This window comes from Thermobia domestica, chromosome 7, assembly GCF_964235325.1.
Source record: "Thermobia domestica chromosome 7, izTheDome1.hap1.1, whole genome shotgun sequence".
Taxonomy (NCBI): Eukaryota; Metazoa; Arthropoda; class Insecta; order Zygentoma; family Lepismatidae; genus Thermobia; species Thermobia domestica.
The window spans coordinates 38160642-38188562 of NC_137460.1; the positions used below are offsets into that span (position 1 = coordinate 38160642).

The 27921-nt window shown below is 37.1% G+C and overlaps 1 protein-coding gene across 1 annotated transcript; it reads left to right on the forward strand.

Annotated features, from left to right (window-relative positions):
- Nucleotides 1–4202: 4202 nt before the first annotated feature.
- fln (flightin) lies at nucleotides 4203–27921 on the forward strand. Its single transcript, XM_081764493.1, has 2 exons — nucleotides 4203–4340; nucleotides 26154–27921. The coding sequence occupies exon 2, from the start codon at nucleotides 26163–26165 to the stop codon at nucleotides 26574–26576; it is 414 nt and encodes a 137-aa protein (XP_081620619.1). The 5' UTR covers nucleotides 4203–4340; nucleotides 26154–26162; the 3' UTR covers nucleotides 26577–27921.

A 27921-nucleotide genomic window follows, 5' to 3' on the forward strand; every position in this document is an offset into this window, starting at 1 on the left:
GTGGTGTAGCTGAAACATAACTCTATCTTACAGTACAATATTTATAATATGTAACGTTTCATTGCGCAGTAGTTAAGGGAACGAGCTAAAATATGTACTGGCCTCCGGGTGGTGATCCACCTTAATGTGGATGTGGAGAAGAATGGAGAGAATTAGCTGAGGCCAGCAGAAAACGAATGAGAGGGTGTAAGAAATGGTGGGGCAGAAAAGAAACAAGTTTAGATATTAATTTGAAGAGGACGAGAAACTGGTTGGAACTGACTAAGAAGGAACTGTGTCATGAGGGACGTGCTAGAGAGTATGGTGGCAGGAAAGAGAGGGAGGGCAAAGGAGACTACAATTAATGGGCGATATCGAAACAGAAAAATCGTACGTGAAAACGAAGAGGTTAGCGAAAGACCGTGTAGCATGGAAGTTTCTCAATTGCGGCTAGTGACCTGCTAATAATGGCAGAATACCTATGATGATGTTGATTGTTATCATTTTGTTTATTCTATGGATCTATAGATGGAAATCTATTTGTTTTATCTTTGAAATCCCCCCTTTTTAATCATAATATAGTGGGATAAATATCTCTAGTCATTTAAAACTGTTTCCAACTACTAAAAAATTGTACAACAAATTATAAATCTAGATCAGCGTTTCCCAACCGGTGTGCCGTGAATGGGCCGCTGGTGTGCAGCGAGGAATCGAAACAAAATTATTAATTTTATAAGAATCAAATTGCAAAACGTAGCGAAAAATGTATATTTATATTTCACATTACTATGAACCTCCACTATGAATCTACAATTTTAAGTTCGATACCGGTTTACTGTTCTGTACATTTCAAATGTTGAAAAAAGGATTTGTTATAATTGTTATGACCATTATAGCTTCTTTATTATTGCAGACTATTTCGTAACTTGAAAATTTAAAATATCATTCAATCCTTTTGACAGATTAACTACATTTGTGTTTTAAAAGTAAAAGAGATTTGTTTGTTCGTTCGTTATTTAGTGATCTTCCTTCTTAGTAAAAGGTTGGATACAGTTTTTAAAAAGAAAGCGTATTAAAAAAAAAACTGAGTCCAATATTTCATTGCAATTGTTTTCTATTTCTAATGAGAATGAAAAATAAGCATAATGATTTACCACGGGGAAAAAACAGTGATAGAGCTTTCTTCTCTGTGAGGAGATCAATAATCACAGAAAAAATACCACTGTGTTTTATATTTACAAATAATAATGTCTATAACTGTGCCGCGAGAATCCAAGTAACACCCGTAGTGTGCCGCAAGTTGAAAAAGGTTCGGAAACGCTGATCTAGATAAATCAAACGTAATAATATTAGCATATATTGACAGACATTTTTTTTTTTAAAAAAAAGATGTAAATTGAGTAACGTATTGCCAACTACAGGCGTCATTTCCAACGCGGGACACGGTTGTTAACAAGGATGTTATAAAATAGAGGATCTGCCCATACGTATCTTCGTAATATGAACTCAATGAAGCCAAAAAACAACCGAGCATCGTCTTAGCCGGCACGTCTGATTGGCTACTCTCGTTTCCGCCATGATTGTTGGCTCGAAACAGTGCAATCTTAGTGGCGCGGAGTGGGTAGAGTAGATGTGGCGAAACTGTGACGTATGGCTTCACGATTTGATTGTATGGACAGATCCTCTAATTTAAAACATCCTTGGTTGTTAAGAGTCTTAATCCCGGCGAAATTAAAATACCGCTAATTTTACAGTAATTATGTGATATCTTCAAATAGATAAAAGATAATTGAAATGTGGAACAAGAGCGCCCTAGACAATATTATTTTACATGAGAAACCGTTATCACGACTCACTTATCTGCTTTCGATTTCGAGCCATTTTGAAAATCGGCATTTATTTTCGCGTTTCTAAACATCTGAAAACGGAAAGCCACTAGGTGACTTGTGATAACGGTACCTCACGCAAAATAATATTGTCTAGGGCGCTCTTGTTCCATATTTCAATTATCTTTTATCTATTTGAAGATATCACATAATTACTGTAAAATTAGCGGTATTTTAATTTCGCCGGGATGAAGACTCTTAAACTGTTTTCATTCCTCCCCCCAAAATTTCCAAGTATCTTAGGTCAACTATGATCCAAAAGAGATTTAACGATGTGGCAGTTTGCTACGTTGACAAAACAATGCTAGACAAAGTAGATAGGAAAAAAGTAGCACAAAAATTTGTTTCCAATTGTTTAAAAAAAAGGAAGTTCGTTTTTGGCCCTATGATGAAGGTGGATAAGGTAAATAATAATAATAATAATAATAATAATAATAATAATAATAATAATAATAATAATAATAATAATAATAATAATAATAATAATAATAATAGGTTTCAATTAATTTTTAAACTGTACACCGTTGAGCTTCATTTACAATAGTTGTAGGCTTATAGGCCTAAAACCTGTTTTCAAAACTTCATAGTTTCTGAGTATTCACTTCACACTACCTTTTCTTATTATTTTATTCTTGACATACACTTGGTATCATTTACGTGTAACTAAAATTGTAAAACAAGGTTGAGTTTTATCGTTTGAATAAAGAAACTGTAAAGTGTGTATGCTTTTTAGTACCACATTTTAAAAAAAAATGGATTATCAAAGGTAAAAATAAAAGGTAAATGTTTTTTGCTTTTAAAGTGAAAATGTTTTAAAATGCAATATACGAAGATTATCTTTTAAAATTTTCCGAGGGAGGACACCACTCTTTTCTGGGAGTATTCCATACACCCCAGTCCCCCCCCCCCCGGTAGTCTGTTCTTCCAATGTGCTACTGACGCCAATGCTGTCAACGGTGTAATGGCACATCTTGATTTATTTTTGTAAGATCATTTTGTCTATACATAGTCAATCAAAGGAATGTATTTTATATGATACTAGCAGCGTTCACCCCACTTCGCTGCGGTCACCCCGGAACGCAATAAACTTTGTTACTTAGATAATTTTTACTTTTTCGCTTTCAAGTGATATGATAAAAACCATAGAAGATTGCAGTAAATGTTAACATTATATCGCCTGTCATTTATGTTAACCCGCCCCGCTTCGCTGCGGTCACCCCGGAACGCAATAAACTTTGTTACTTAGATAATTTTTACTTTTTCGCTTTCAAGTGATATGATAAAAACCATAGTAGATTCCAGTAAATGTTAACATTATATCGCCTGTCATTTATGTTAACCCGCCGAGTGACACGGTCATGCGGGTTGCATATAAATACGTTTATTTTTATACCTATGATGAACTAACAAAGGATTTGTACGTTATGGACACTTGAATGGTCAATTATCTCAAGACACTGGTAATTAAAAATTAAAGTGATATGATAAAAACCATCTAGGGTCCAAATCCTAATAACCCCCCAAAAATGAAAGAAATTGGTTCAGCCGTATTAGCGTGATGAGCTAACAAAGGATTTGTGCGTTCTCTTTTATATAATAGATATATATATAATCAAGATTGATTTCTTTGTTTCTCTCTTCTTGTATAATTTAACATGTCTTCAACATTGTCGCTTCTTTATTTTAGTATTTATTTTATATGTAATAAGTTTCATTTTCACTTTTCATGTTTTATTTTCTGTGTATTGTTCTGTATGTCTGTAACTCTTTAACGTTGCCTAAGTGTGTATATCCTTTTCATTCTTGTTGTAAAAAAAAAAATTAAAAAACTCTATTATGAGATCCAATTGTAAAAGAAAAAATGTAAATGGTTGAGTAGAAGAAAAAGTTCTGCGTTAACTCCGCCATTTTAAATAATAAATAAATAAATAAATAAAATTATGGAAGGAATATCATGTATTGACAAATTTATGTATTGAAACAACAATTTTTCATAGCTTCTCGTTTTTGACTCATTTATTATTTAAATATTAAGAGAATGAACCATTTGACTGAAGAATAGGTTCCAAACAAACAGATTGGCAAACAACTTGGCAACACTGCATCACAATAGAGCTAGCGAAAACTCCTGAACGCGTGCCTGAGATAAAAGACAGTCTGTGATGTGGACCATCGGCGAGGCGGAGAGGGTGAAACAAAATAAAACAAAAAAATATATATCACAGGTTTAAAAAATAGAGTAAAGAAAAAGAAGTAGGATAAAATAGCAAAGCTCCACAAACGAAAGACAAAACAAAACAACAAAAAAGAAGAGTTGTAAAAAAAAAGGCAAACAAGAGGACGTGAGGGGAGTTACGGAGGGGGCGGGATTCCAACTTTGGTGGTGTTAAGGGGGCTCAGTCACAAGGTGCTCAGTTGGGAATTAACATCTCTTCTCTTCTCAACCGGTGGCCAAGCAAGCAGCTAGGATAGCAGGTAGGCTCTCCATAATACGATAAAAAATAGCACATTACGCACGAGGACGCGGTATATGAAAAATACACAACACATTTTCGTTTTTTTTTTTCATCTCCCACACACAAAATGTTGTGGCAAAAAATGTAATCGTGTACGTTTACCTTTAAAATGACGAGTGTGGATTTTATCACAGAGGGCGCGCAAAAATAAAAAGCGCATGATCATTAATGATTTATATTCTCGACAGTGTGTTTATAAGTGTATATTACGCAAAAAGTGCAAATAACATTACTCAGTGAAAATTATTGTGATTTCGTTTCTCTACAGTGGCATTTCCAGAATTTTAGCTTTCGGTTGGAAATTTCGACCACAAATTATTCAATTGTGTTTCGATAGCCTTTTAAGGTCTTCGTACAGTCGGGTTAAAAAAAAAATAAAAAAACTAGAATTTTCTACAACAGATGAAGCTAGTGTAGTTGGTTCAATAAAAAATGTTTATGCTTCAGTTACTTTAAGTAAGGTTCTATTAGTTTAGATTAGTTCAGGATTACTTAGTTTAAGTTAGAAAAAAAAAGTGAACTACACTGGCCTCCAACTATAACACTAAACTCAAAAACTGATCATTACGTTTCTCTGAAAAGGTTTGTTCGTCTATTCACGTTTAAAAATTAAAACAAACAGATTAATCTTTTATTCCTTATAAAGATTATAATGACCCTAAAAATAAGTAGGTGGTCACTTAAAATAATAATAATAATAATAATAATAATAATAATAATAATAATAATAATGATAAATCCAACTGTATTTTAATTTACTTGTATCACTTTAACCTCGTTTTCCAGATTGAGGTTACATGACACGTGGACACGAACAGGGATGCATCCACGGGGTCCATCGGGTCCGGATCAGGCCGGTAGCCTGCCCAAAAATGTAGGGGAGGCCCGGCTGAAGTTAGGGTGGCACGATCCAACCACATTATAGTTCATCACCATATTATAGTTCATTTGCAACCCTACCGTGAAAATTTTAGGGGGGCCAGCAAAAATTTAGGCGGGGCTCGGCCCCCCTAGACCCCCATGGATACGGGCCTGGTCCGGATCCCCCCTAAACTTCCTAACTCAACATATATTTGTACACTTTCTTAATAAAACTATAATTCTTTAACAGAGAAATGATTGTCGTAGCATAAAAAAATGATCTTACACTTCATCTGTATACTGTTTCTCATATAAAAACAATATAGTTATATTATTTTTTTTTTCCTGAAAATATAGATGGAAGTATTTTACAATTACTTATTGTCTTTTCGGGTGCAGAATAATACCCTTCAATACTACATAGACGTAGTGGGTTGTAATATTGGACCCTTCGCCCCAAAGCTTGGACCCCCCCCCCAACAAAAATTTCTGGGTAGGCGCCTGGACCCGAGCTTCAACGTGAGATCCCAACTATCTAATATGCTCATCACAGCTAGAATCGAACACAGATTATCCGTAGCAAAGATGAAAATGGAAACTCCTCTTGCCCACGATAAAGCTCGTACATTACATTATTGTGTTTAGAGGAGTATTTTAAACATAATTTTCTTTTACAATGTTTTAAACAAACTAACTAACGAAATTTTATTATCATTAGCAGAAAAAACTTTAGATTTGATTATTTTTTTAACAGAAACTTTTTTATATAATATAAGAAAATATGTGTTATCATGTGGCTAAACAGTGTGCATGCTTCTAGATTCCTTTTTTTTAGTTTAACACTAGCAGCGTTCACCCCGCTTCGCTGGGGTCACCCCGGAACGCAATAAACTTTGTTACTTAGATAATTTTTACTTTTTCGCTTTCAAGTGATATGATAAAAACCATAGAAGATTGCAGTAAATGTTAACATTATATCGCCTGTCATTTATGTTAACCCGCCGAGTGACACGGTCATGTGGGTTGCATATAAATACGGTTAGATTTAGCTATGATGAGCTAACAAAGGATTTGTACGTTATGGACACTTGAATGGTCAATTATCTCAAGACACTGGTAATTGAAAATTAAAGTGATATGATAAAAACCATCTAGGGTCCAAATCTTAATAACCCCCCAAAAATGAAAGAAATTGGTTCAGCCGTATTAGCGTGATGAGCTAACAAAGGATTTGTACGTTCTCTTTTATATATATAGATAATACGACTATGGTCCAAGGCTCAGGGAAATAATAATGAAAATAATGAACGAAGTGGTCGAATGAGGAAAGTGGGGGAAATGGGAAAACTCCCGAGAAAACCCACACACATGATATTTGTCCACCACAAAGCCTACTTGGCGCAAACTATGATGGAACCGGGGACCCCTCTCACTCACCAGAAGTGGGAGCTCTGCCACTGAGTTACCATGATCTCTGGTCCTGGATTTGGTTCCCTGTGTAGGTACATCGCCCTTAACAAACCAAAATGTGCAGTGTTACTTGAATATAAAGGTTAAGAATTCCTTTGTTGAAGAGGGCCGCGGTGGCTCCGTGGTAGAGTGTTCACCTCTGGTGCTTGGGGTCCCGGGTTCGATCCCAGCCCCCGCCAAGTGAAATTTGTGGTGGACAAAAACCGTGTATGTGGGTTTTCTCGGGGTTCTCCCGCTTCCTCCCACTTTCTTCATTCCACCATTTCATTCATTACTCATCATCACCGTCCCCTTTAGCCTAACCGGCATAATAGTGGGACGTAAAACTCAAAGATTTAATTTCCTTTGTTGAATGCAAGAATAATGGCGTTGGATACGGATCTGCTGATGACGCATTACCCAGTGGAAGATACGTCAGTCATATTCCTTCATGGGTTATAGTATCAGGGGCGTACCCACGGGGATCCGAGGGTCCGGATTTTCTCCAAACTTCCTAACTTTGTACACCTTCTTAATAAAACTTCTACTTGTTTAAGATGGAAATGATTGAAATGATAGCTGTAGCATGAAAATTTGATCTAACAGTTCATCTATACTCTTTCTCTTATAAGGCAGACCCGCGTTTGATTCCTGACAGGAGCTCATGTGGTTCAGATTCCACGTTAATTAGTAAGTCCCGTCTCATATACCTTCGTTGCTGAGAAGAGTGTTAAAATCAAACAAATCATCTTTCTCTTATAACACTAAGAAAATAAATTGTAGGTGGCGTACTTAAAAAGATAGGTTACATGCGTAATTCCTGTAGTTTTTGGACTTAACGTACAGCAGACGTATAACTGAAAACGCATGTTTTATAATACTTTCTGTATAAGTGTTCCATCTATACGTACTTTCCGCATCACCGTGCTCGTGGGTTTTCTCGGGGTTCTCCCGTTTCCTCCCACTTTCTTCATTCCACCATTTCACTCATCTCTCATCATCACCGTCTCCTTTAGCTTAACCGGCATAACCGTGGGACGTAAAACTCAAAGATTTCATTTCATTTTTTTACTTTCCGCATGAAACAATGTAGGCGGTCAGGATCTCACATACAAATGGACGTATATAACATATTGCTGACGAAGGTAACATAGCCTAAGTATATGCATGTGATATACGGAAAACTGTTAGATGTCATGCATCCTGCAACGGTATCATGTAACATCTAAGGGCAGTGCCTATGTAGCATACGGACAACGTATGCTCCGTACTGATTTCTATAGTAAGCAAGAGAATACCTTATATTTGTACAATATTCCGCTGTCCGGAGAACGCATTTTTCTCTGTGTAGTTCTACTTTTTTCTGGAAATATAAGTGGAAATATTTTACAGTTACTTATCGTCCCTTTGGTTGCAGAATAATACCCGTTAACTGCTACGTGCGTACTGGATTCCCACCCATTCTCAAAGCTTGGACACCCCAGCAAAAATTTCTGGGTTCGTGCTTGCATAGTACCAAGAGGTGTATAAAGAGTATGATCTAGTTGATATAGTAATTGATATAATCTACCTTGCAAACCAAATTCTGTTGATTTTTTTTTTAATTAATAGTAACAAGTTAATAAGTATAATAAAGCACCTGCATATCGGTCTTAGCTGATGAGACCTGGAGGTTATGGACCGCAATATCATTAAGCAGTTATAATTTCAGAGGATAATCTGAGGAGAAATTCCTCTCCTTCCCCAGATAAACGAAATTCTCACGGGGCAAGAACTTTCGCAATATTATAATACTTTTCGTGTATTGAAAGTCCCCCTGGGGAAAATCTTCTAAAATCACCACTGCGATTAGATGCGGGAAGGCCCCGGCCTATAAATGTCCTATAAATTTTACGTTCTTTATTAAATAATAATGTGGCCGCGGTGGCTCAGTGGTAGAGCGTTCACCTCTGGTGCTTGGGGTCCCGGGTTCGATCCCAGCCTCCGCCAAGTGAGCTTTGTGGTGAACAAACACCGTATGTGGGGGTTTCCTCGGGGTTCTCCCGTTTCCTCCCACTTTCCTCATTCCACCATTTCATTCATTATTCATCATCACCGTCTCCTTTAGCCTCACCGGCTTAAGCGTGGGACGTAAAACTGAAATATTTCATTTCATTAAATAATAATATTTTATATGCTAGCAATTAGCATTAATAATAGGTTACAGAATTCAATTCTCGGAATGAAGCTGATGGGATTATAGTAAAGATCCCATCCCAGTATTTACCTTACACAACAATGAGAGGAGAAAAGAAAATAAGCATCATTGTTCTCTGTGGTATTTAAACCTATGACTTTCCGATTCCAGGACATCGTTTGGGAAGAACAGGGGAGCAATTGTCCCCTCTGAATTTGAGGTTCGTATATTTTAATATAATAATAAAAATAGGAAACTCTATGGATATCGGTGGATAATCTTGACTCCCTGCTTCCAGCAAAATCTGAAATGATGCTGTTCCGATTAGATTTCCCATCCAGCTATATTTGCTCAGAATCTGATGAATGTATATGAATGTCATCTTATCTTTGACCAGGAGGCAGGACTATGTATCTAGAGTCAAGAAGCACACTGAGAATGATTGATTGATTGGAAATGATTGATTTTTTAGACTGGAGACGCCGGTAAAAGTGAGGGGAACTCGGGGATGCCGTTCCCCTACTTCCAAAAAATATCTATACCGTCCCTCCACTTCCTAAAAAAATTACAATGGGCAAAGATAGGCACGAGAGACGTCGTGACCTCATATTTCTCCATACTTTTTCAGATCCATTTTTATTCCTGACTGGAGAGTCCTTTTTCTACATAGAGACTATGCGATGTATTGCTTAAAGTAGGGCCTCAAATGCCCTTCCCTTCAGTCGGAAGACCAGGGTTCGATTCCGGGCAGCAATGTTAAGCAGTAGGACCACCTCTCATATAGTTTCGATTCTGAGAGAGACACTAAACTCTTATCCAACCAAGCAATCCTTTCCCACTAGTCCAGTGGCTAGCGAGCTCTCCTGTGGTGCACAGGATCTGAGGTTTGCTGGAAGAACCTTGAAATTTGAACGCATTACAGTGGCTCGGATTCTGTAGGTCCACGTTTCATTGTAGCCTCGGTGCTGAAAAGAATGCTAACTCCAACCAACGTACCAACTACTTGAGGTTTTAAATCTGAGTTTGAGTAGCAGCACCGGGGATCGAACTTGGAACCACGTATACAGAAAGCATACATGTTTGCCATTTCATCACAAAGTGGTACAAATTAAGAATAATGTTGAGGATACTATGCATACTATAAAGAGGGGCCGCGGTGGCTCAGTAGTAGAGCGTTCACCTTTGGTGCATTGGCTCCCTGGATCGATCCCAGCTCGCGCCAAGTGAACTTTCTGGTGGACGAACACCGTGTGCGTGGGTCTTCTCGGGGTTCTCCTGTTTCCCCTTCCTTTATTAATTCCACTATTTCATTCACTTCTCATCATCACCGTCTCCTTTAGCCTAGCCGGCATAATCGTGGGACGTAAAACTGAAAGATTTCATTCTTGTCTTACAGTACAGAAATTTACTAATTTTGGCTTCATTACATATATATTCACTTACAAACATAAATTAATACTTTCCCACCAACCAACTCTGAACTCTTACTGTGTCAGATCCTTGGCAAAGGTAATATGTGAACCACAAAAGCGAAATATAAGTGTATGTTTATCGAATAACTGATAGAAGAGAATGACGAAGGAAAAATGAGAAGTAACCACAGACAACATATAAAGTCCGTTTGTCCTGGAATAGAAAAAATGAGCTTCTAAGCCAGATGTGAGAGCTTCATTACTGTGTCATTATGGAATTCGATATATAAAGCTGCAGATATGATCGGTAATAAAGCTATTTTAGTCTTAAGAGGCTTCATCCCGGCGAAATTAAAACACCGCTAATTTTACAGTAATTATGTGATAATCTTCAAATAGATAAAAGATAATCGAAATGTGGAACAAGAGCGCCCTAGACAATATTATTTTACATGAGATATCGTTATCACGACCCACTTATCTGCTTTCGATTTCTGGCCATTTTGAAAATCGGCATTTATTTTCGCGTTTCTAAACGGCTGGAAACGGAAAGCCACTAGGTGACTTGTGATAACGGTACCTCACGCAAAATAATATTGTCTAGGGGGCTCTTGTTCCATATTTCAATTATATTTTATCTATTTGAAGATATCACATAATTACTGTAAAATTAGCGGTATTTTAATTTCGCCGAGATGAAGACTCTTAAGACGTTAAAAAAAATATTTAGGATTAAGCTCCTACGTTATGTTTCAAGGCTAAGGAATATGATAATGATGTCAACGAACGAAAGGTGGAATGAAAATCTAGGCAGAAAACGAAAGAACCTTGAAAAAAAAACCCACGCATATGGTGTTTGCTCTCCAAAAAGCCAACTTTGCGGCACCACATTAGAGGTCAAGGGCGTCGATTTCTCTGTAAATTTGGGGGACCCCATTCAGATGCAGAAGATATATATATATATAGGTCTATGAGGTTTTTTGACAAATTACATTCAAATTATGCCAAATATTGTATGTTTATAGATACAATAGGGGCCCACATGACCTTTGGGGGGCCCGGGCCCCCCGGCCACCCAGGATCGGCGCCTTTGCTAGAGGTAAGTGCCGTATCACTGAGTCCAGGCGACTTTGCTTAGAAAAGAGTTCTCGAAAGAGTCTAAGAGGCATTATGTAAGGATACTTTTGAAAAGCTCTGAAGAACTCTCAGAAAATCCAGCGTTTAATTCAGAGCTCTTTCTCAGTAGAAATTTATTGAGTTGAACGACATTAGGAGGACGGCCATCTCTGGTTCTGAGATAGACCGAATAAACTTCAATTTTCTTAAACTAATTTAAAATAATAGGATTTTAAAAGAAATTGTAGATTTTTCACTTACAAAGTCGTTAGCGCGTGCTGGTGTCTATGGATGCGCACGAGACAAGATTTTTGGCTGTCTCGTCTCGAAAATGTGCTGTAAAAGTGATGTCTTGACTCGAAAAATGTATATTTTTCTATTGGAAGAGCCGTGTCTCGACTCGAATTTTGTCAGGAAAATCCTGTCTCGACTCGTCTCGTGCGCATCCCTACTGGTATCCTAATTACGTTTGATTTGGAATGAATCAGGCTTTCGAATGATACAATACAAGTGTGTCACGAGCCACACATTCGGAGTATTTTCCGGAGTTTTCCCTTTTTTGTTAAATTTGGGCACTCTTATCGGGACCCCCAGATTCAAATAGCTCCACGTAGAATTACGCACGAGACAAGACAACTCTCCTAATAGAAAAAAGATTCATTTTTTCGTGACAAAAACTACTTTCAAAACACATTTTTCAGGAGAAGACAGCCTCAATTCTCGTTTCGTACGCATCTATAACTGCAAGAACGGTACTCGAACAGTAAACTACATAAACTATGCCATATACAGGGTGTTACAAAAAAATTGTCACAATAATTTGGGAATGGGTTTCTCTCATCAAAATTTAGAAAAAAAAAGCTAATGTGGCCCTGTGGTCAGAAGTACATAGTTTTGTAGTTACAGGGTGCCGAAAGCGTGAAACAATGAACTGTAAAGGTCCATAGTTCCACTACTATAGGACCGATCGTAGTCGGGTCAAGGCATCACTGAGGAACTAGTATGTGAGCTATCCAAATATCCATCTTTTAGAACTTCCGGTACTTGCACAATCATTTTTAGAGAGGCTATTTGGGAGTACTTGATCACTCTCCACCTACCTCTCTAAAAATTGGTGTGCAAGTACTGGAGCACTCTTAAACATGGATATTTAGATAGTTGAATTTATTTTTTAAAAAAGTGTATTTCTCATACTCTGAGAGGGGGAATTGCCCCTGAGTTCCCAAAATGACGCCCGTGTATAGTTAAATGATAAAACCTGGTCATGTGCCGTCTATTGATACAAGGATTTTGAAGAAATTAAAAATCTATTTCTTCAGGGTATTCCAAGAAGACGTGTTTATAATTTTGAATAATTATAAATTATAAGTTTACTGTAAGATACGTCCGTCGAGCTCAACAAAATGAGATTTTGAAAGTAAATTCTAACGGAGTAGATCGAGAAGTCGAGAAAACGAATTCTTGTGCCGCTAAAAGGAATGTCGTTCGTTAGTGTCCAATGATAATTCTTCCTATTCTGCTGGAGCAAATGGTTTACTTATTTATAGAGTGTGTATGTAAAAAAATAATAAAAAACACAGTTAAGCATCAAACTGTATCTATTGTTTTCTTTTTATTTTCTAGTAACGGTAACACAGATACCTCTAAGTGACACATACTCCTAACAGTGACACACATTCCTCTAACAGTGACACATGTACTTCTAACAGTAACACATGCTTTTCTAAAGTGATACATATACTTCAAACAGTGACACATGCACTTATAACAGTGACACAAATATTCCTATCAGTGACACATATAATCCTAATAATGACACATATACTCTTAACAGTGATACACTTACTTCTAACAGTGACACTATACTCCTAACAGCGACACACGTTCTCCCGACAGTGACACAAATAGCCCTAACAGTGACACATATGCATCTAACAGTGACACATGTACTTCTCACAATGGCACTATACTCCTAACAGTGACGGATATAATTCTAACAATTACACTTATAATCTTAACAGTGATACACTTACTTCTAACAGTGACACTATACTCCTAACAGCGACACACGTTCTCCCGACAGTGACACAAATAGCCCTAACAGTGACACATATACACCTAACAGTGACACATGTACTTCTCACAATGGCACTATACTCCTAACAATGACATGTTCTCCTAACAGCACATGTACACCTAACAGTGACACAAATATTCCTAACAGTGACGGATATAATCCTAACAATGACACATATAATCTTAACAGTGATACATGTACTCCTAACAGTGACGCTATACACCTAACAGTGGCACATCCTGGCAGTGACGCTTATACTCTTAACAGTGACGAATGTACTCCAAATAGTGACACATATATCCTTAACAGTGACGCACATACTGCTTGTAAAGCATCGAAAGAGAGGTAGCTTCACATATTAGGGGTATAGAAGCAAAACCTGCTAAATCCATTTTTCAACTTTGTCATTTTTTTTAAGTGGCCACCACTTAATACAAATGAGTGAAATCTGCCACTAAAGAAAGACAATTGTTCCACAATTCTGAAACATAAGGGAGTCACTTTTGTTTCGTCTCCTGACAAAATTGAAAAATGGATTTAGCAGGTTTTGCTTCTATAGGCCTAACCCTGATATGTTGATATCTGTTCATAGCTATTTACGTGACATTTTGTGTTTAAATAAAAGTCTCAAAACAGCCAAATAATATAAACTTTTGATTTAATTTTACGTATGACTAAGATGTACGAGTTCAGAATTTTCCGAAGAGAAACTGATTGTCAGTTTCTTCTCAAACAGACTCTACGTTCCTCAATAATAAGGTTCATTATGTATTTCTATACGAGAATAACTAAACATGATATATAAAAATTTACAGTTATGCATATTACAATCTTTTGAATTAAATTTAATGTAATAGAATTGTTTTCTCCCTTTGATAATTATAAATCCCTTTTAAAAACAAGTTACTTATTTTAGGACACTTTATATACGTATGCACTTGCAACAACGTTATTTCTAAAAACAACTAAACACGATTACAAGCTAAAGAACGTATTCTTCTCTACAATTGCAAAATGAAAATACCATCAGCTGACTGTTACGCCCTCGACATAAATACACTCATAGCTTATACATATGATACGTGCCATGACCAAAACAAACTAAATAGCAATGAATATGTGCCAAAAGCCATATTTCACGTGTGGTTGAACCTTGGAATAGTTAACGAGCGAAGCGACATCAGCTGTTGGAATGTGAGTTCCCCGCAGGTTGCATACAACCCACCTCTTCTTCCCTTGGTTCTCCCACTTTCGTGTTTGTTTTGTATGATGATAAGTGTGTAATCTAGTGGAATGACTCAGAAAATTAAAATGTAAGATAGCAGTACAACCACAAAGATTGCAGTTAGATAGAATGTACTAGCATTGTTTTCTCATATTTTCAACAAAATGCTCTTCCCTTAAAATCTTAACGTCTGGTTACTCACTAAGACGTAAATGAGATTTCTGCCAATAGATATACTATTCATTTCACGTAAGTTGCTAGGCTATCAAAACAAACTCTCCTACGGTACCCTTCTTTGCCACTGTGGACGAGAAGAACAAGCTGCTGATCGTAGGAGAAAATTTTAAAGACATAGTATCGCGTCAATCTAAATTTCCTTGCAGCTAAATAAAAGAAATGTAAGTTTATTAGAGGTTAAATAAGACACAATCTGTTTTTCTTTCAATCATTTGAAGTTCGGCCGTTATCGTGTTGGCACTTAGATATTACCCATGCAGATTGTATTTGATTTGGAGTTGCAAAGTAAGATGAAATTATCGTGTGAATATAGAAAGTACGTTGTTAATTCACAATTCTGTCATCCTTCGCCAATTCAATATTATCTCATAATCCCCGACCACTAAATAAATGACAAATTAAATATATAATTACCTTGTAAGTGATGATTACTTATCTCTCTAATACAGATTTTTAAAATGTTAGGACGACTAATTCATTCTTTAGCAGACTTATTTAGATACATTCTATACCTCTGGGTTCGGGAGTTTGATGCAGGGCGTCTCTGGCGGGGGGGACGCGTCCCCTCAATATTTTGAAGTACAAAATATTCAATATTTTATTCTAATTTAATTTATTTACTAACAACAAAATATCATATAAATAATAATAATAATTATATTTATTTGGAATATAATATTCAGGCTGTGAAACGATTGTATTCAAGTTCTTGATACACCTTAGGGGGTCCGTGAAGGTAAGCAGAAAGGTAAGAAATGGAATCGAAGTTAATAAACAGGTTGGGCTAGGTAATACCATTTAAATAACTTTCTTTGATACCCCCCCCCCAAATTTTACATGCCAGAGACGCCAGTGGTTTGGTGGTAATAAAAGGAATACCAAGATTCATGTTTATCAATCCACTTGCGTGAGCGTGGTGGAGAGAACTTGTTTTGATCTCTAGTAAGGTTATCTGAAATGAATATTAGATTCAATGAAATATTTGATACACACAAAATTATATAACAACAAAAAATAAGTGAATGTGTTACTTATAATATTGCGTTGCTTATATTATTGCAAACAAATTCTATCCTATATAAAAGAGTGTAGAAATCCTCATTCTTGATCTTGTGTCTACGCTTGGGCTTTTAGTGTACGAGGAACTAGGTTCGATTCTTGGTGGCGAACTTCAAATGAATAATGTATCACAATTAGGATATCGGTCTCGTCTGGAGTCGAAAATTTGCCGACGTGGTCTTCGTTTCGTCTCGATAATCTCAAAATAAATTGTGTGGAATCTAAAAATGTGTAAGAAGCATTATCTTGCAGCCTGTTCTTTCCTCTTTTTATTCTTCACTGAAGAATTACTGTAGGCCCAGTACCCATACAGAGCTAGTGCTTTCTATGCGTGTATTCACCCATCCAATCTTCAGTGAGTATATCTACGCCTTGGATAAAACTCGAATAGTGGCTCAGATCCTACTTTAGGCAACAAATATTGTCTCACACAGCCTCAGCACCGGATGTACAATTAAATTCTAACCAATCAACTCTAGTGCTGTAGTCCATTTCGTTCCTGTTCAGTCCCGCAAACCAGATAAGGCACTCAATCTCTCACTTCACTACAAATATTGGAAATACATCTCAAACTACACTCCGCGTCGAAATAAGGAAAAAAAAAAGAAAGAAAACGTTTATAGCACTTTTATTGGTTAGTGGAACGATTTAAAAAGGGAAAAAATGTTACACATTTTAAATGTAAAGTGCTTCTTAATAGTTCTCACTAATTCTCTGGTTTATTTTGACGCTCTTTCTCTTTGAACTATAGTACAACCCCTCAAATCCGAACCCCGGAAATCCGAAAACCCGGCAAATCCGAACACGTTCTCAGGAGAAAAAAAAATAACTACAGCTGGAAAATGAAAAAAAAAAATAGATTTAATCACACAAATTTATTTTTAAGGTTTTAACATTTTTAGACTTAATGCATATTCAAAATCATTTTCTAATTATATTCTTAGAAGAAGACAGTTATAGATATGCGACAATCATTTTGGACATGAGTGTACACCCGCCAGTCAAGGTCACTGCCCTTTCGACCACTGGGTCACCCTGTATAACCTCAGTCGTTGTCTTACCGCCAATTCAGTGACGAAATAAGTGCGTAATATTATTTCACGGGTAGTCCGAACACCCCCGAAATCCGAACAGGCTTCAGCCCCAATTAGTTCGGATTTGAGGGGTTGTACTGTATCATATTTCGAAATTTCTGCTCCTATTCCAATCTTTAGTTGGTAAGCTAGAGTCTTGTTCGTTACCAGAATTAACCAGACAAATCGCCCCACCAACTAAGAACGGCCATGCACCACCTGCCACTGAATCAAGAAAGAGCTTTCAATCTGTCAATCCTTCCGGTGTCCGGGCCTGGTGAGGTTTCACGTATTGGGTCAAATGAAGCCGCAGGTTCCACTCCTAGTAGTGACCTTCCATCAATTATTTTAAAATATAAAATTGACAATCCTAGTTTTGAGAATCCTAAATTAAAATTGACAAAATCCTAATTTAAAAAAAATGAAGAGAATATAAGGCTTTTTTCAGCCTAGGGAGGGCGGTGAATGTGTCAGTTTAGGACTAAAGCCCTTTACGTTTATGATCTCATTATGAGGTCAAGCCGTCTAATCCCTCACATACAGCAGAGCCCCACCTGGACTGATGTGGGGGATTCTAAGTCCATTGAAAGGGTAGAAGACTATAGGTGTGCGACCGCGGATTCTCGGGCGGGGCCGACAATCTTTGGACGTTTCCCTACATCCTTCTAGCCTCGGACGGTAGCCTGCGCGGGTGTTGTGGGTTTTTCACCTGAGTCTTCACCGGTTGGTGGCTTCTTCTTCGCCATTTTGACCTGGTATTTTCACCTGCATGACAATCTCCTCTGAAAATCTCCCCAGACAGAGAGCTGGAACCTGGAAAATATGAAAAACATCCTACCTAACAGTGTGGGTGTGAAACTAACAATTGAGGGTTACCTAAGGAACTTAAAGTGACCAGTAACTTTAAAAAAAAACTAAAAACAATGGGTGCAAAAGGTATGATTGTATTAGTGCTAAGGTGAACTACAGTGCGTCCCACTAGCTTTCGAACCCGAAAAAAACTTATAATTTCCGAATAAATGTACATAAGAAAATGAAATTCACAATACACGTACCTTGTTTCATGCTAAACACGAGAAAGGGTTGAACAGAAGCGCACACGTCAAAACAAAGACGATAGGCAGCGCCAGGGGAAGTGCTGCTTGGCGTGGTGCGCGTGCGTTAGTGTGACTCGAGTCGCTGCATCGCGAGGATGGTTCTGTACACCGTACAGGAACGCGTGTTCATTGTTAAAAAATATTGGATATTGGGATTGTATCAGACCGTTCAACGTGAATTTTGCCGTGAACTTGGATGCCGTAAAGGACCATTGAAATCATCAATACATAATTTGGTGAACAAGTTCGAAACAACAGGAACGTTGCTTATGGGACATGGAGGCGCGCGTCCATGGATGTCCGAAGAGACAGTACAGAATGTGCGGCAACGTCTTTTGCAGTCCCCTAAGAAGAGCCTGCGTCGATTATCACAAGAAGTAGGGATGTCAAAGTCAACTGTGCAAAGAGCCGCCAAAAGAGCCAAGCTGTTTCCATATCGCGTTACAGTCGTCCAGGAGTTGAAGACTACAATTTGGGAAAAGCGTGTGATGCATTGTCGTTGGTTGCAAGCTTTGTTGCATGACAATCCAGGAATCCTAGACTATACTTGGTTCACAGATGAAGCTTGATTCCATCTCTCCGGTTATGTGAACTCGCAGAATACTCGGGTGTGGGCCGCCGAAAATCCGCATGTGTACCATGAGATTCCACTTCATCCCTTGAAGGAGGGAGTTTGGTGTGCAATTTCCCGACAGCGTATCATTGGACTCATCTTCTTTGAAGATACAGTAAACACACAAGTTTACTTACACATCTTCAGTGAATTTGTGAATCAGCTGGACGATCAAGAACTGCGTCGCGGTTATTTCCAACAAGACGGAGGAACATGCCATACTTTCAACGTGGCCATTGCAGAAATTGAGTCCTTTTTTGGTGACAGGATAATCTCCAAAGGATTGTGGCCGCCAGGATCCCTGGATCTGACACCACCTGATTTCTTCTTATGGAGTTTTCTTAAAGGTTGTGTCTACAGAAACAACCCACGATCACTGCAAGAGTTGCGAAACAACATTGAGAATGTGAATCATGATATCACACCGGAGACTCTACATCGGACTTTTCACAATATGGAACGCCGTGTACAAACATGTCTTGACGTCCAGGGAGGACACTTTCAGCACCTGCTGTGACAGTCATGTATTCAGCATGAAACAAGGTACGTGTATTGTGAATTTCATTTTCCTATGTATATTTATTCGGAAATTATAACGTTTTTTTCGGGTTCGAAAGCTAGTGGGATGCACTGTACGTTAGTCTATGAACTTAAGGGTAAGCCTCAACTAAGGGAAAATAACAAAATGAGTGCACCTAATTAATTATAAAAAATCGACCCCTGTTGATAGCAAGCATGTTAGGCACCCTATCACCAGGGGTTGCTACAAATTTTGTTAATCCCGTCTCAAAGGCGACACTTGGCAGAAGCCTATAGCCAGTGCTGTAGTCCTAATATTTTCAGAAGGTACACGCTGTTTTGTGATAATCTATGATTATCATAAAATCATAGAATAAATTTTTAATGAACAATTTAAAACGAATGTATTAATTAATTCAATTAAAATATAAAGGATACATTACTATTATATAGTCTAAAACAATTTCATGTATTTTCTCATGACATATAATTGTATACCCGGTAAGAATATTAAAAAAAGGTAATATAGTGCTGACTTTGTCACTGGAGTCATGGCCCGATTAAATAAATAAATAAACGAAATAAAAGTAGAAAGTATTGTACGTTTTGAAACAGAAGGTACACTCTAATGCCTAAGATTAAGCAGAGGGTATGCGGCGTGTACCGCCGTGCACCCTCGACTACAGTCCTGCCTATAGCACCCCTTGAGGTGGGTCCCAGCTCCGACGACGAGGACTTGGGGTATCACCGGAGCCACCGTGTTCATATCCAGGCAGGGTATTATTATGTAACGTTTACAGTGCATGTATAGGATTAATAAAAGTGTATAACATGATGTGTTCAGCTTTAATGATTAACAAAGCAAACAGGTTTTGGTTGTTCGAGAACGGTCAAATGGTTTTAAGCTTTTCAGATGAATTTTAAATCATTACCCTCTCAGGGGAATGCCGTTTTACTTGAAGATTCCCCATACTACCATACTTCCCCAAGCTTTGGTTTCCTGCAAGCCGCCCACCGAGTCATTCGAGGAACTTCGCCGAGGAGAGTTATTTTTCCTAATCTGATTATATTACCCTCAGTTTAATGGGATAGTTGGTACCATTACTTATACGAGCGGTTGTACTAAATTAACAAAAAATAAATAAATAAAATAAAATAAATAAATAAAAATAAATACATTTTTCCCTGGATAATTCCTTAACTGCGTTCAAAGGTATTGTTGAGGGATTCAAATCTTACGACTTTGGTTTTCAAAATTATTATTTTTTTTTCTAAATACGTCCTTACATGCTATTTGAGTAATTAAAATGACTCGAAATAGAATAAAATATATTGAAATCCAAGTCAAAATGGCGTGACTGTTCAAAAAGCTTTCGATATAGCACGTTATCACAGGTGTTTTGACTGTTTCTCCCGTCTATACATCTATGACTGTGGTCACTCAAGGGCAGTTGTTCCAGGATCGTACATGTAACCTAAAAACGTAGAAATTCTGGGTAAAAATAATAATTTTGGTAATTTTTTTGTCAATATTCAGGACGAGACGGAGACTTTCGGGACTGAGCGTAGTTTCGTCTCAGTATCGTCTCGAATTACAAATATCTGTCTCAGTCCTGGTCTTGTTTCAGTTTATAGAAGTCCGTCTCGATCTCGGTTTGATATCGAAATTTCGAGACGAGACAAGACAAGTCCATCTCAGTATTATCTCTAAATCATATACATTAGGCTACTGAATCTCTAAAATCATAAATGGTTATTTTTCCGTAAAACGGCGCACTCATCCATATAATTGAGTGGCTCGGTGAAAGACAATGATAACCACCACCTCCTGTGGAATTGAGTTATTGGGTGGAATGAGTTGGGATTGAACCACAGAACGCTATGTAGGTAGTTTAATTTCAGAAATATGCCTTCAGATGGCAGGGAAAGCTCTTTTTGGTATGTCATTGCATTCCATGAGAATGTTGAACTCTATTTTCCAGTTTACTCGAAAATTAGAAAAATGTAATTTATTGTTGTCTTGCCCCGAGCTGATCATTTAGTTATTACCAAAAAATAAGAATAGCAAGCCAGTTAAATATCATACATGAAGCTTGAAATGAGACAACAGCTAAATTTGTCTGCTATATTTTCAATATTCTCTGCACTTACATAAGTTGGACACATGCCTCTCTATTTCACAATACAGTACTGTCTAGAAGTATGTAAAATATGTGCTTCGCAAATGTTTATTAGAAATATCACATGTGCGTTTAATGCTATAAAGAATAATTTATGAACAGCTAAAAAGAAAGAATCTGCTTTAACAGCGATGCACCAGAATTTTAAGAGTGAACTGTTTCCTTTAAGTACGACGTCAGACATGCTAATAAGTTTATGAAAAAAAAAAAATAGAAAAACCGTAGTAGAGAAAGAAGATGAAGTTAGTATATATGTTATGGCATCATGAATGTGTGTAGAGGATGTGGTTCCGGTATTTTTAAAATAGACAGGTGACGACTCAGCAGCAAACTGAACCAGCCAATAATTTTAATTTATGTTGCACCCACTTTCCAAAGCAGGTGTGTGAGAAAAATGCCTTACTGTGTACCTCTCTGCCATCGAACTGGATTAACTTCAGAAAGTTTGTCTCTATGAATGACAGTCAAAACCTTTGATGTCCCCGCCCATTTCCCCGGCGTCATATCCCACCTACGCATCGTACTTATCACCCTTTACTAGAACGACGTCAGCATGTGACAACATAACATGTTCTTTTATAATTTAACATGAGATTGCAATTTGCTCGTTGTCTTATCTCAATTTATTTCAGTTTGAGGTAATTTGGTGTCTTACTTAATGGCTTCATTAGCGAAATATTTGTCTTATCTTGTGTTCTTACCGTCTTCCAAGGACAGAGCGGTATGCATTGTATGATCTGAAATACGAATGGACCTGATTCGATTCCCGAAAAAAAGTAATAACTGTAAGATATTTAGGGATGCGCACGAGACGAGTCGAGACAGGATTTTCCTGACAAAATTCGAGTCGAGACACGGCTCTTCCAATAGAGAAATATACATTTTTCGAGTCGATACATCACTTTTACAGGACATTTTCGATACGAGACAGCCACAAATCTTGTCTCGTGCGCATTCCTAAAGATATTCATATTTCAGCAAATTCAACAAAATGGAATATTGTGGTGCTACTTTCACAAGGGCACCTCAAAGATTTTTGTTTGCACAAACCCTGGCACTATTGTATCCAATTGTATCTTCTTGATGACTCAATTGACAAACTGAGCTCGGGGAACACGGTAGCTTAGTGGTAGAGTGCTTACCTCTCGTGCGTGGGGTCCTTGGTTCTATCTTCGGCAAAGTAAACTTGTGGTGGACAACATCGTGTCCGTGGATTTTCTCGGGATACTCCCGTTTCCTCCCACTTTCTCATTCCACCAATTCTTCAATTATCATTCACTTACTTTAATCATCGTCTCCCTTAGTCTAAAGAGCATAAGCGTGGGACGTTAAACTGAAATATTTCATTTTCATTTTTACGAACAGAGCTCCCTCGTGGCTATATGGTAATCGTACCCGTCATCAGCGCGCGAGATCCGAGTTCGATTCTAGCCAGGAGCTCATATAGTTCATGGATTCCAAGTTAAGCTGTAGGTCTACGTTTCGTTTGGTCTAGATGCTGAAAGGGACGCTACACCCTAATCTAACCAATCAATTAACCAACTATTTTATTTGATATTTCCTCTTTATTTGATATTTGATATTATGTTTCTAAACATAACCAGTTTCAGATTCATTTTTATTATCGGGAAGTTTTTTTTTTCCTGGGGGTTATGTTTAGAAAAGATTCTCTAGGAATAGGTCCACAGACCAGACTTCTTTGAGCAACATGTATTACACCTTCCTATAAACTAAACTTTCTACCTTCAGCCAACAAAGGTGTAGAGTCAACACGACAGATTTTTATTGCCTGATTTGTGGTTATCAAATCATATTATCTTACCATCTTTTATAGACCAGAATTCACTAATATGGACGGGTTAAAGTTAGAGAGGCAAAATTCGTATTTTCTTTGATTTCCAGAAATTAACGCAAAAGGTATTGGAATAAATTCGGGAACAAAACAGCTGTTTCCTTTAGCTAAACAATGTCCATTATTAGCAGTTAAATGAAGCTCTGACTTGCACTTTTTGTTCACAGATCGACTTTTCTAGTGTTACCCAGTTTCTATCCCTTTCTACTCTTATCTGGTTTCTGTCTAAGTTATCTTTTTGACAGTGAAGTTGGTTACACCACTGTAGCTTTATCTATCCACAGTGGAGTATTTACGATTTTGTTTCGGGGTGGGGTGGGGCATTGCTAACTTTAGTCCTGAAAATGTGAAAATTCTGCAAGATATTTCATTTACTTTAATATAATAAATAAAATTTCGGGCGGCTCAAGCCCGGAAGCCCCCTCCCTTAAATACGCCACTGCCTATCCATATGTGTAGTACCTCCATTTCGACAATGCAGGGTCAGCACTGAATAGGCAACCATAAATTTTTGTTGAGAGGGTCGCAAGCTTTAGGGGAATCCCAATACTACTGTACAGTCACGAACATTAATAAATGGAGGTTGGAGCCATAAGAAATAATGGCTTCAGCCTCCATTTATTAATGTTCGTGACTGTACAAGCTACTATGTCTATGTAGTATTGTATGGGCACTATTCTGCACCCGAAAAAACGATAAGTAATTGTAAAATACTTCTACTTTTATTTCCAGAAAAACAAAAGAGATAGAACTATAGTGCGTCCAGTAAGAGAACGTCTCTGACAGCTCACAGTGATATTGCCACTACTCGCGTGTCAAGGTTTTTTTCGGTGCAAGTGTATTGGAAATTTAATTAATGGTATAAGACAGAGTGATCGTGGTTGGTAACACTGGTATCAAAGTAGGGGCTGCAATGTCCCACCGCATGTGGTAAGAAACGTCAGAGACCATCTCTTGTTGGCCGTGCTATAGATTGTTTTTATAAGAGAAAGAATACAGATGAAGTGTAAAATCAAATTTTCATGTCACATCAATCGTTTCCTTGTTAAACAAGTATAGTTTTATTGAAAAAGTGTATAAATGTATATTGAGTTAGGAATTTTTTGCGGGGGGGAAGGGTCCGGACCTAGGGGTGCGCCCCTGGCGCTGAATATGCTGTGTCTCCAAAGATAATTGAACCATATTCAGGAATTCGACTACCACTCTGCTTCCTCTATGAAGTTATTTATTTATTAACTTTCAGATATTTCTGATATGTCTATAAATGGGGAATAGATTTTCGGAAGTTGCCCAGAGAGAATATATGTTTCAAACCGTTATTCCCAGCATACGCAAGAAGGAACTAAGACATTTTGGAAAATCATAGTTGGGAGTCGGGATTTAAACCTGAGATATCTCGTTGCAACAATAAAAATAAATAAATAAATAAAAAATAATAAATAAATAAATAAATAAAAATAAATAAATAAATGAAAAATAAAATTTCTTTATGTCCATCTGATATTCTGTTAAAAGTATCGACTACAACAACAATTTAGCGACTTGTCTTTAAAAAAACAGCCACTTTCTTAGAAAAATTCAGCAATAATCGTGATATCCTCGTAGTAGATGATATTGCAAGACTTCTTTTTAAAAACTTAGGTTAAGTTAGTTTCTTTAGGTAAACAAGTTTGGTAAGATAGGTTCATTACTTTTTATTAAGTTAGATTTACGTGTAGTTTGAGGAGGTATCTTTTGGCTAAAGTTTTGAGCAAACATTGCTAGGTGATAAATTAATACAAAAGCTATCTGGTTTTTAAAGGACCTTAATTTTATATAAATACCAAAGTATCATAGACTAAGTTTGAATCCTGCTTGCCTGGTTCATTTTTCATGTGCAAAGTTTTTTTTTTTTTTTTTAACCCTCACACGAATTTGTATTTAGTTCTTCGTTAGCCACGAGGCTGTATAGAGGAGATTTGAGATACTAAATGCTGAAGTGCATATAATCCTCTCTCTCTCAGGCATTTGAACCCAGCAACTCATCTACCAAGGGCTAGCCACTACACTGGCACGCAGAATATTATAGAAGCAGTATTTCGACTTCTTTTAACTGATTGATTAGCACACGAAGTTCCTGGGTTTGATTTTCGTTGGTAACAGAATTTCCTGTTGACCTAATGTTGCGAGGCAATGTAGAGCATTGTAAGATAAAACGCATAAACTCCGATTTAGGAAACTATACAAATATACAATAAATCAGGATGTAATATGCTGACCATAAATTTATGTCTACCATCTACTTTCTCGTAAGCCGCAGCTACAAGGAGATTAATTGTTGTTGGCAGGGTTTTTCTACCTTGACCCATTTCGCACCATAACACTTCGTTAATACTACTATGTCTGTAATTTCGGTTAAAATACATATTCACATGCTAATTCAATTAGTTTTTGACTACTATTGTCGTGAAGATGATTCAGTTAACAGATATCCAATCAAATTATGCCATTCTCGTTTCTTGTAAAGCTTCAACACATAGTTGCCAAGCATACGCAAATGGTTTGAATTGATATAATCAAGACAGGTGCTATTGTACTTGAGTTTTTCAGAAGTATAACCACGTGTAACTTCACGCATATCAAGAAAAGAGGCAATAACATGCGACAAACAGGTGTTACTTTATGCAGCAAATGGGTCAGGTTAAATCTAGCCAAACTGCTTATATTGAACTTAATAATAGATGAAAAATATTTCATTTACTTGATAATACAAAGCTACTATTTAATGAAACATGTTTCAGTTTACAATCGACATCTTGATTGATTTGTGTTTTTCTTTTGTTTCAGAGGAGCAAAATGGGTGAAGAAGCCGCACCTCCGGCCGAAGCTGCCCCCGCTGCTGCAGAACCACCCCCAGCCCAGAGCATTTCCAGCGGTGGTTTGACTCCCAACAGACCCCGTTATTTCACTCACTGGAAACGACCCACGTTCCTCCAATACAAATACCTCTACGATTACCGCGAAAACTACTACGATGACGTCATCAACTATCTCGACCAGCGTTCCAGAGGCTACAAACCAGACATCCCTCGTCCCCAAACCTGGGCTGAGCGTAGCTTGCGCACATACTCCGATCGCTACAAGAGACAAACAGATACTCTGACTAGCAGAGACGCTGAGCTTCTTCACAGCATCCGAGCCAGTGAGAACAACTACAGATATAACGTCAGGAGATACTCAGAAAAGAGATTTTCTTCTTTCATCCTCTAAAGAAACAGAAGATGTCAGAGTTTTCTTAAGATACTATGTTGCACCGCGTCAAAGCTCCCTCCTTTAGCATCAGACATCCCTTTTCATTTGCAAGAGGTTGGTGGTTGGCTGCGATGTAACAGAATAAACATTTCTTCACCTCAACAACAATGGTGATTTTTATTTCATAATTACAAAAAAGGAATCATTTCTAAAAGAAACAACCTTTTAAAATTGGATTTTAATTATATAAATGAACAAGAAATACTAAAATTTACAAAGTAATCTGTATTAAATCATGTTTTGATGACGAAAATGTCATAGTAACTATCTAAAAGGAAAATAAAGGTTATATATATAATATAACAAACAGAATATATGTTATAAAATAAACTTGTTATAGAAGGTTTTTTTTTTTCTTGATTTGTATTCTATCATTACTTAATTCAAATCATAATAGTGTTAATTGTTCATCATTATTTAAGATAATTCATTATTTCTCATTTTTACTTGTTAATTGTTGTTCTGTTCTTATTTCTTTTGTGATACTATTACTTTAGGAGGTAAGAAAACGTATAACGTTAGAAACAAAACTGCACGGGCGCATTCGTACAAGGTTTCTTAAGAGAGAATTTTCTCTTAGGTCACTCTCAATTTTGTAACGAATGTATTTCTGGCCATGTTGCAGTAAACTTTTTCTCTTGCTTAAAGAAGCAAGTAAAACACGAATATTGTAACCTTCTTTTCGTAAAAGTAAACGAATATTAACAAACGTGTCAGAAAACAATAAAAACTTAGTATTATACTTGTAAATATCAACTCCTTGACACGTTGAATAGCGATAAGTGCAAGGGTCCATTTATGCACAATTGGTACAAGGGTTTATTTAATCCAAAATTAGTACAAGATTTAATTACTCAAAAAGTGCAAGAATGTTTAGTGTTTTCTACCTATTAAAACCAATATAACAAAATTACTAACACACACTTATAAATTCACAACCTGTTTCTGCTAACATGATTATGAACTTCATTAACAGAAGAGGTACCGGTATTTTTTCTAAACCACACGTGTTTAGTGTTAGTATTAGATTACCTAAAGAAGGTTACGCTTTGCACTTTCTACTTTGAAATTTATCTAAACCTGTCTTGTCAGTGAAACCTATTTTATGTTGTTTTTTTCTGTCTCTTGATATTTTTGTTCATTTTTGGTTATATTTAATTTTGAAGTCTCGATACGAAACTGGCGTGGAATTTGTTGGGTTGAATCCTAGACAGCAATTTATTCCATCTAGTGTATCACTGCCTATTGTTGTACTGTGTACAAAACAAGTAAAGAAAAAATATGAATTTCTTTCTTTCTGTTA

Bases quoted from the DNA above. Each gene is read 5' to 3' on its own strand.
- fln (XM_081764493.1), top strand. From the start codon at position 26,163: ATGGGTGAAGAAGCCGCACCTCCGGCCGAAGCTGCCCCCGCTGCTGCA.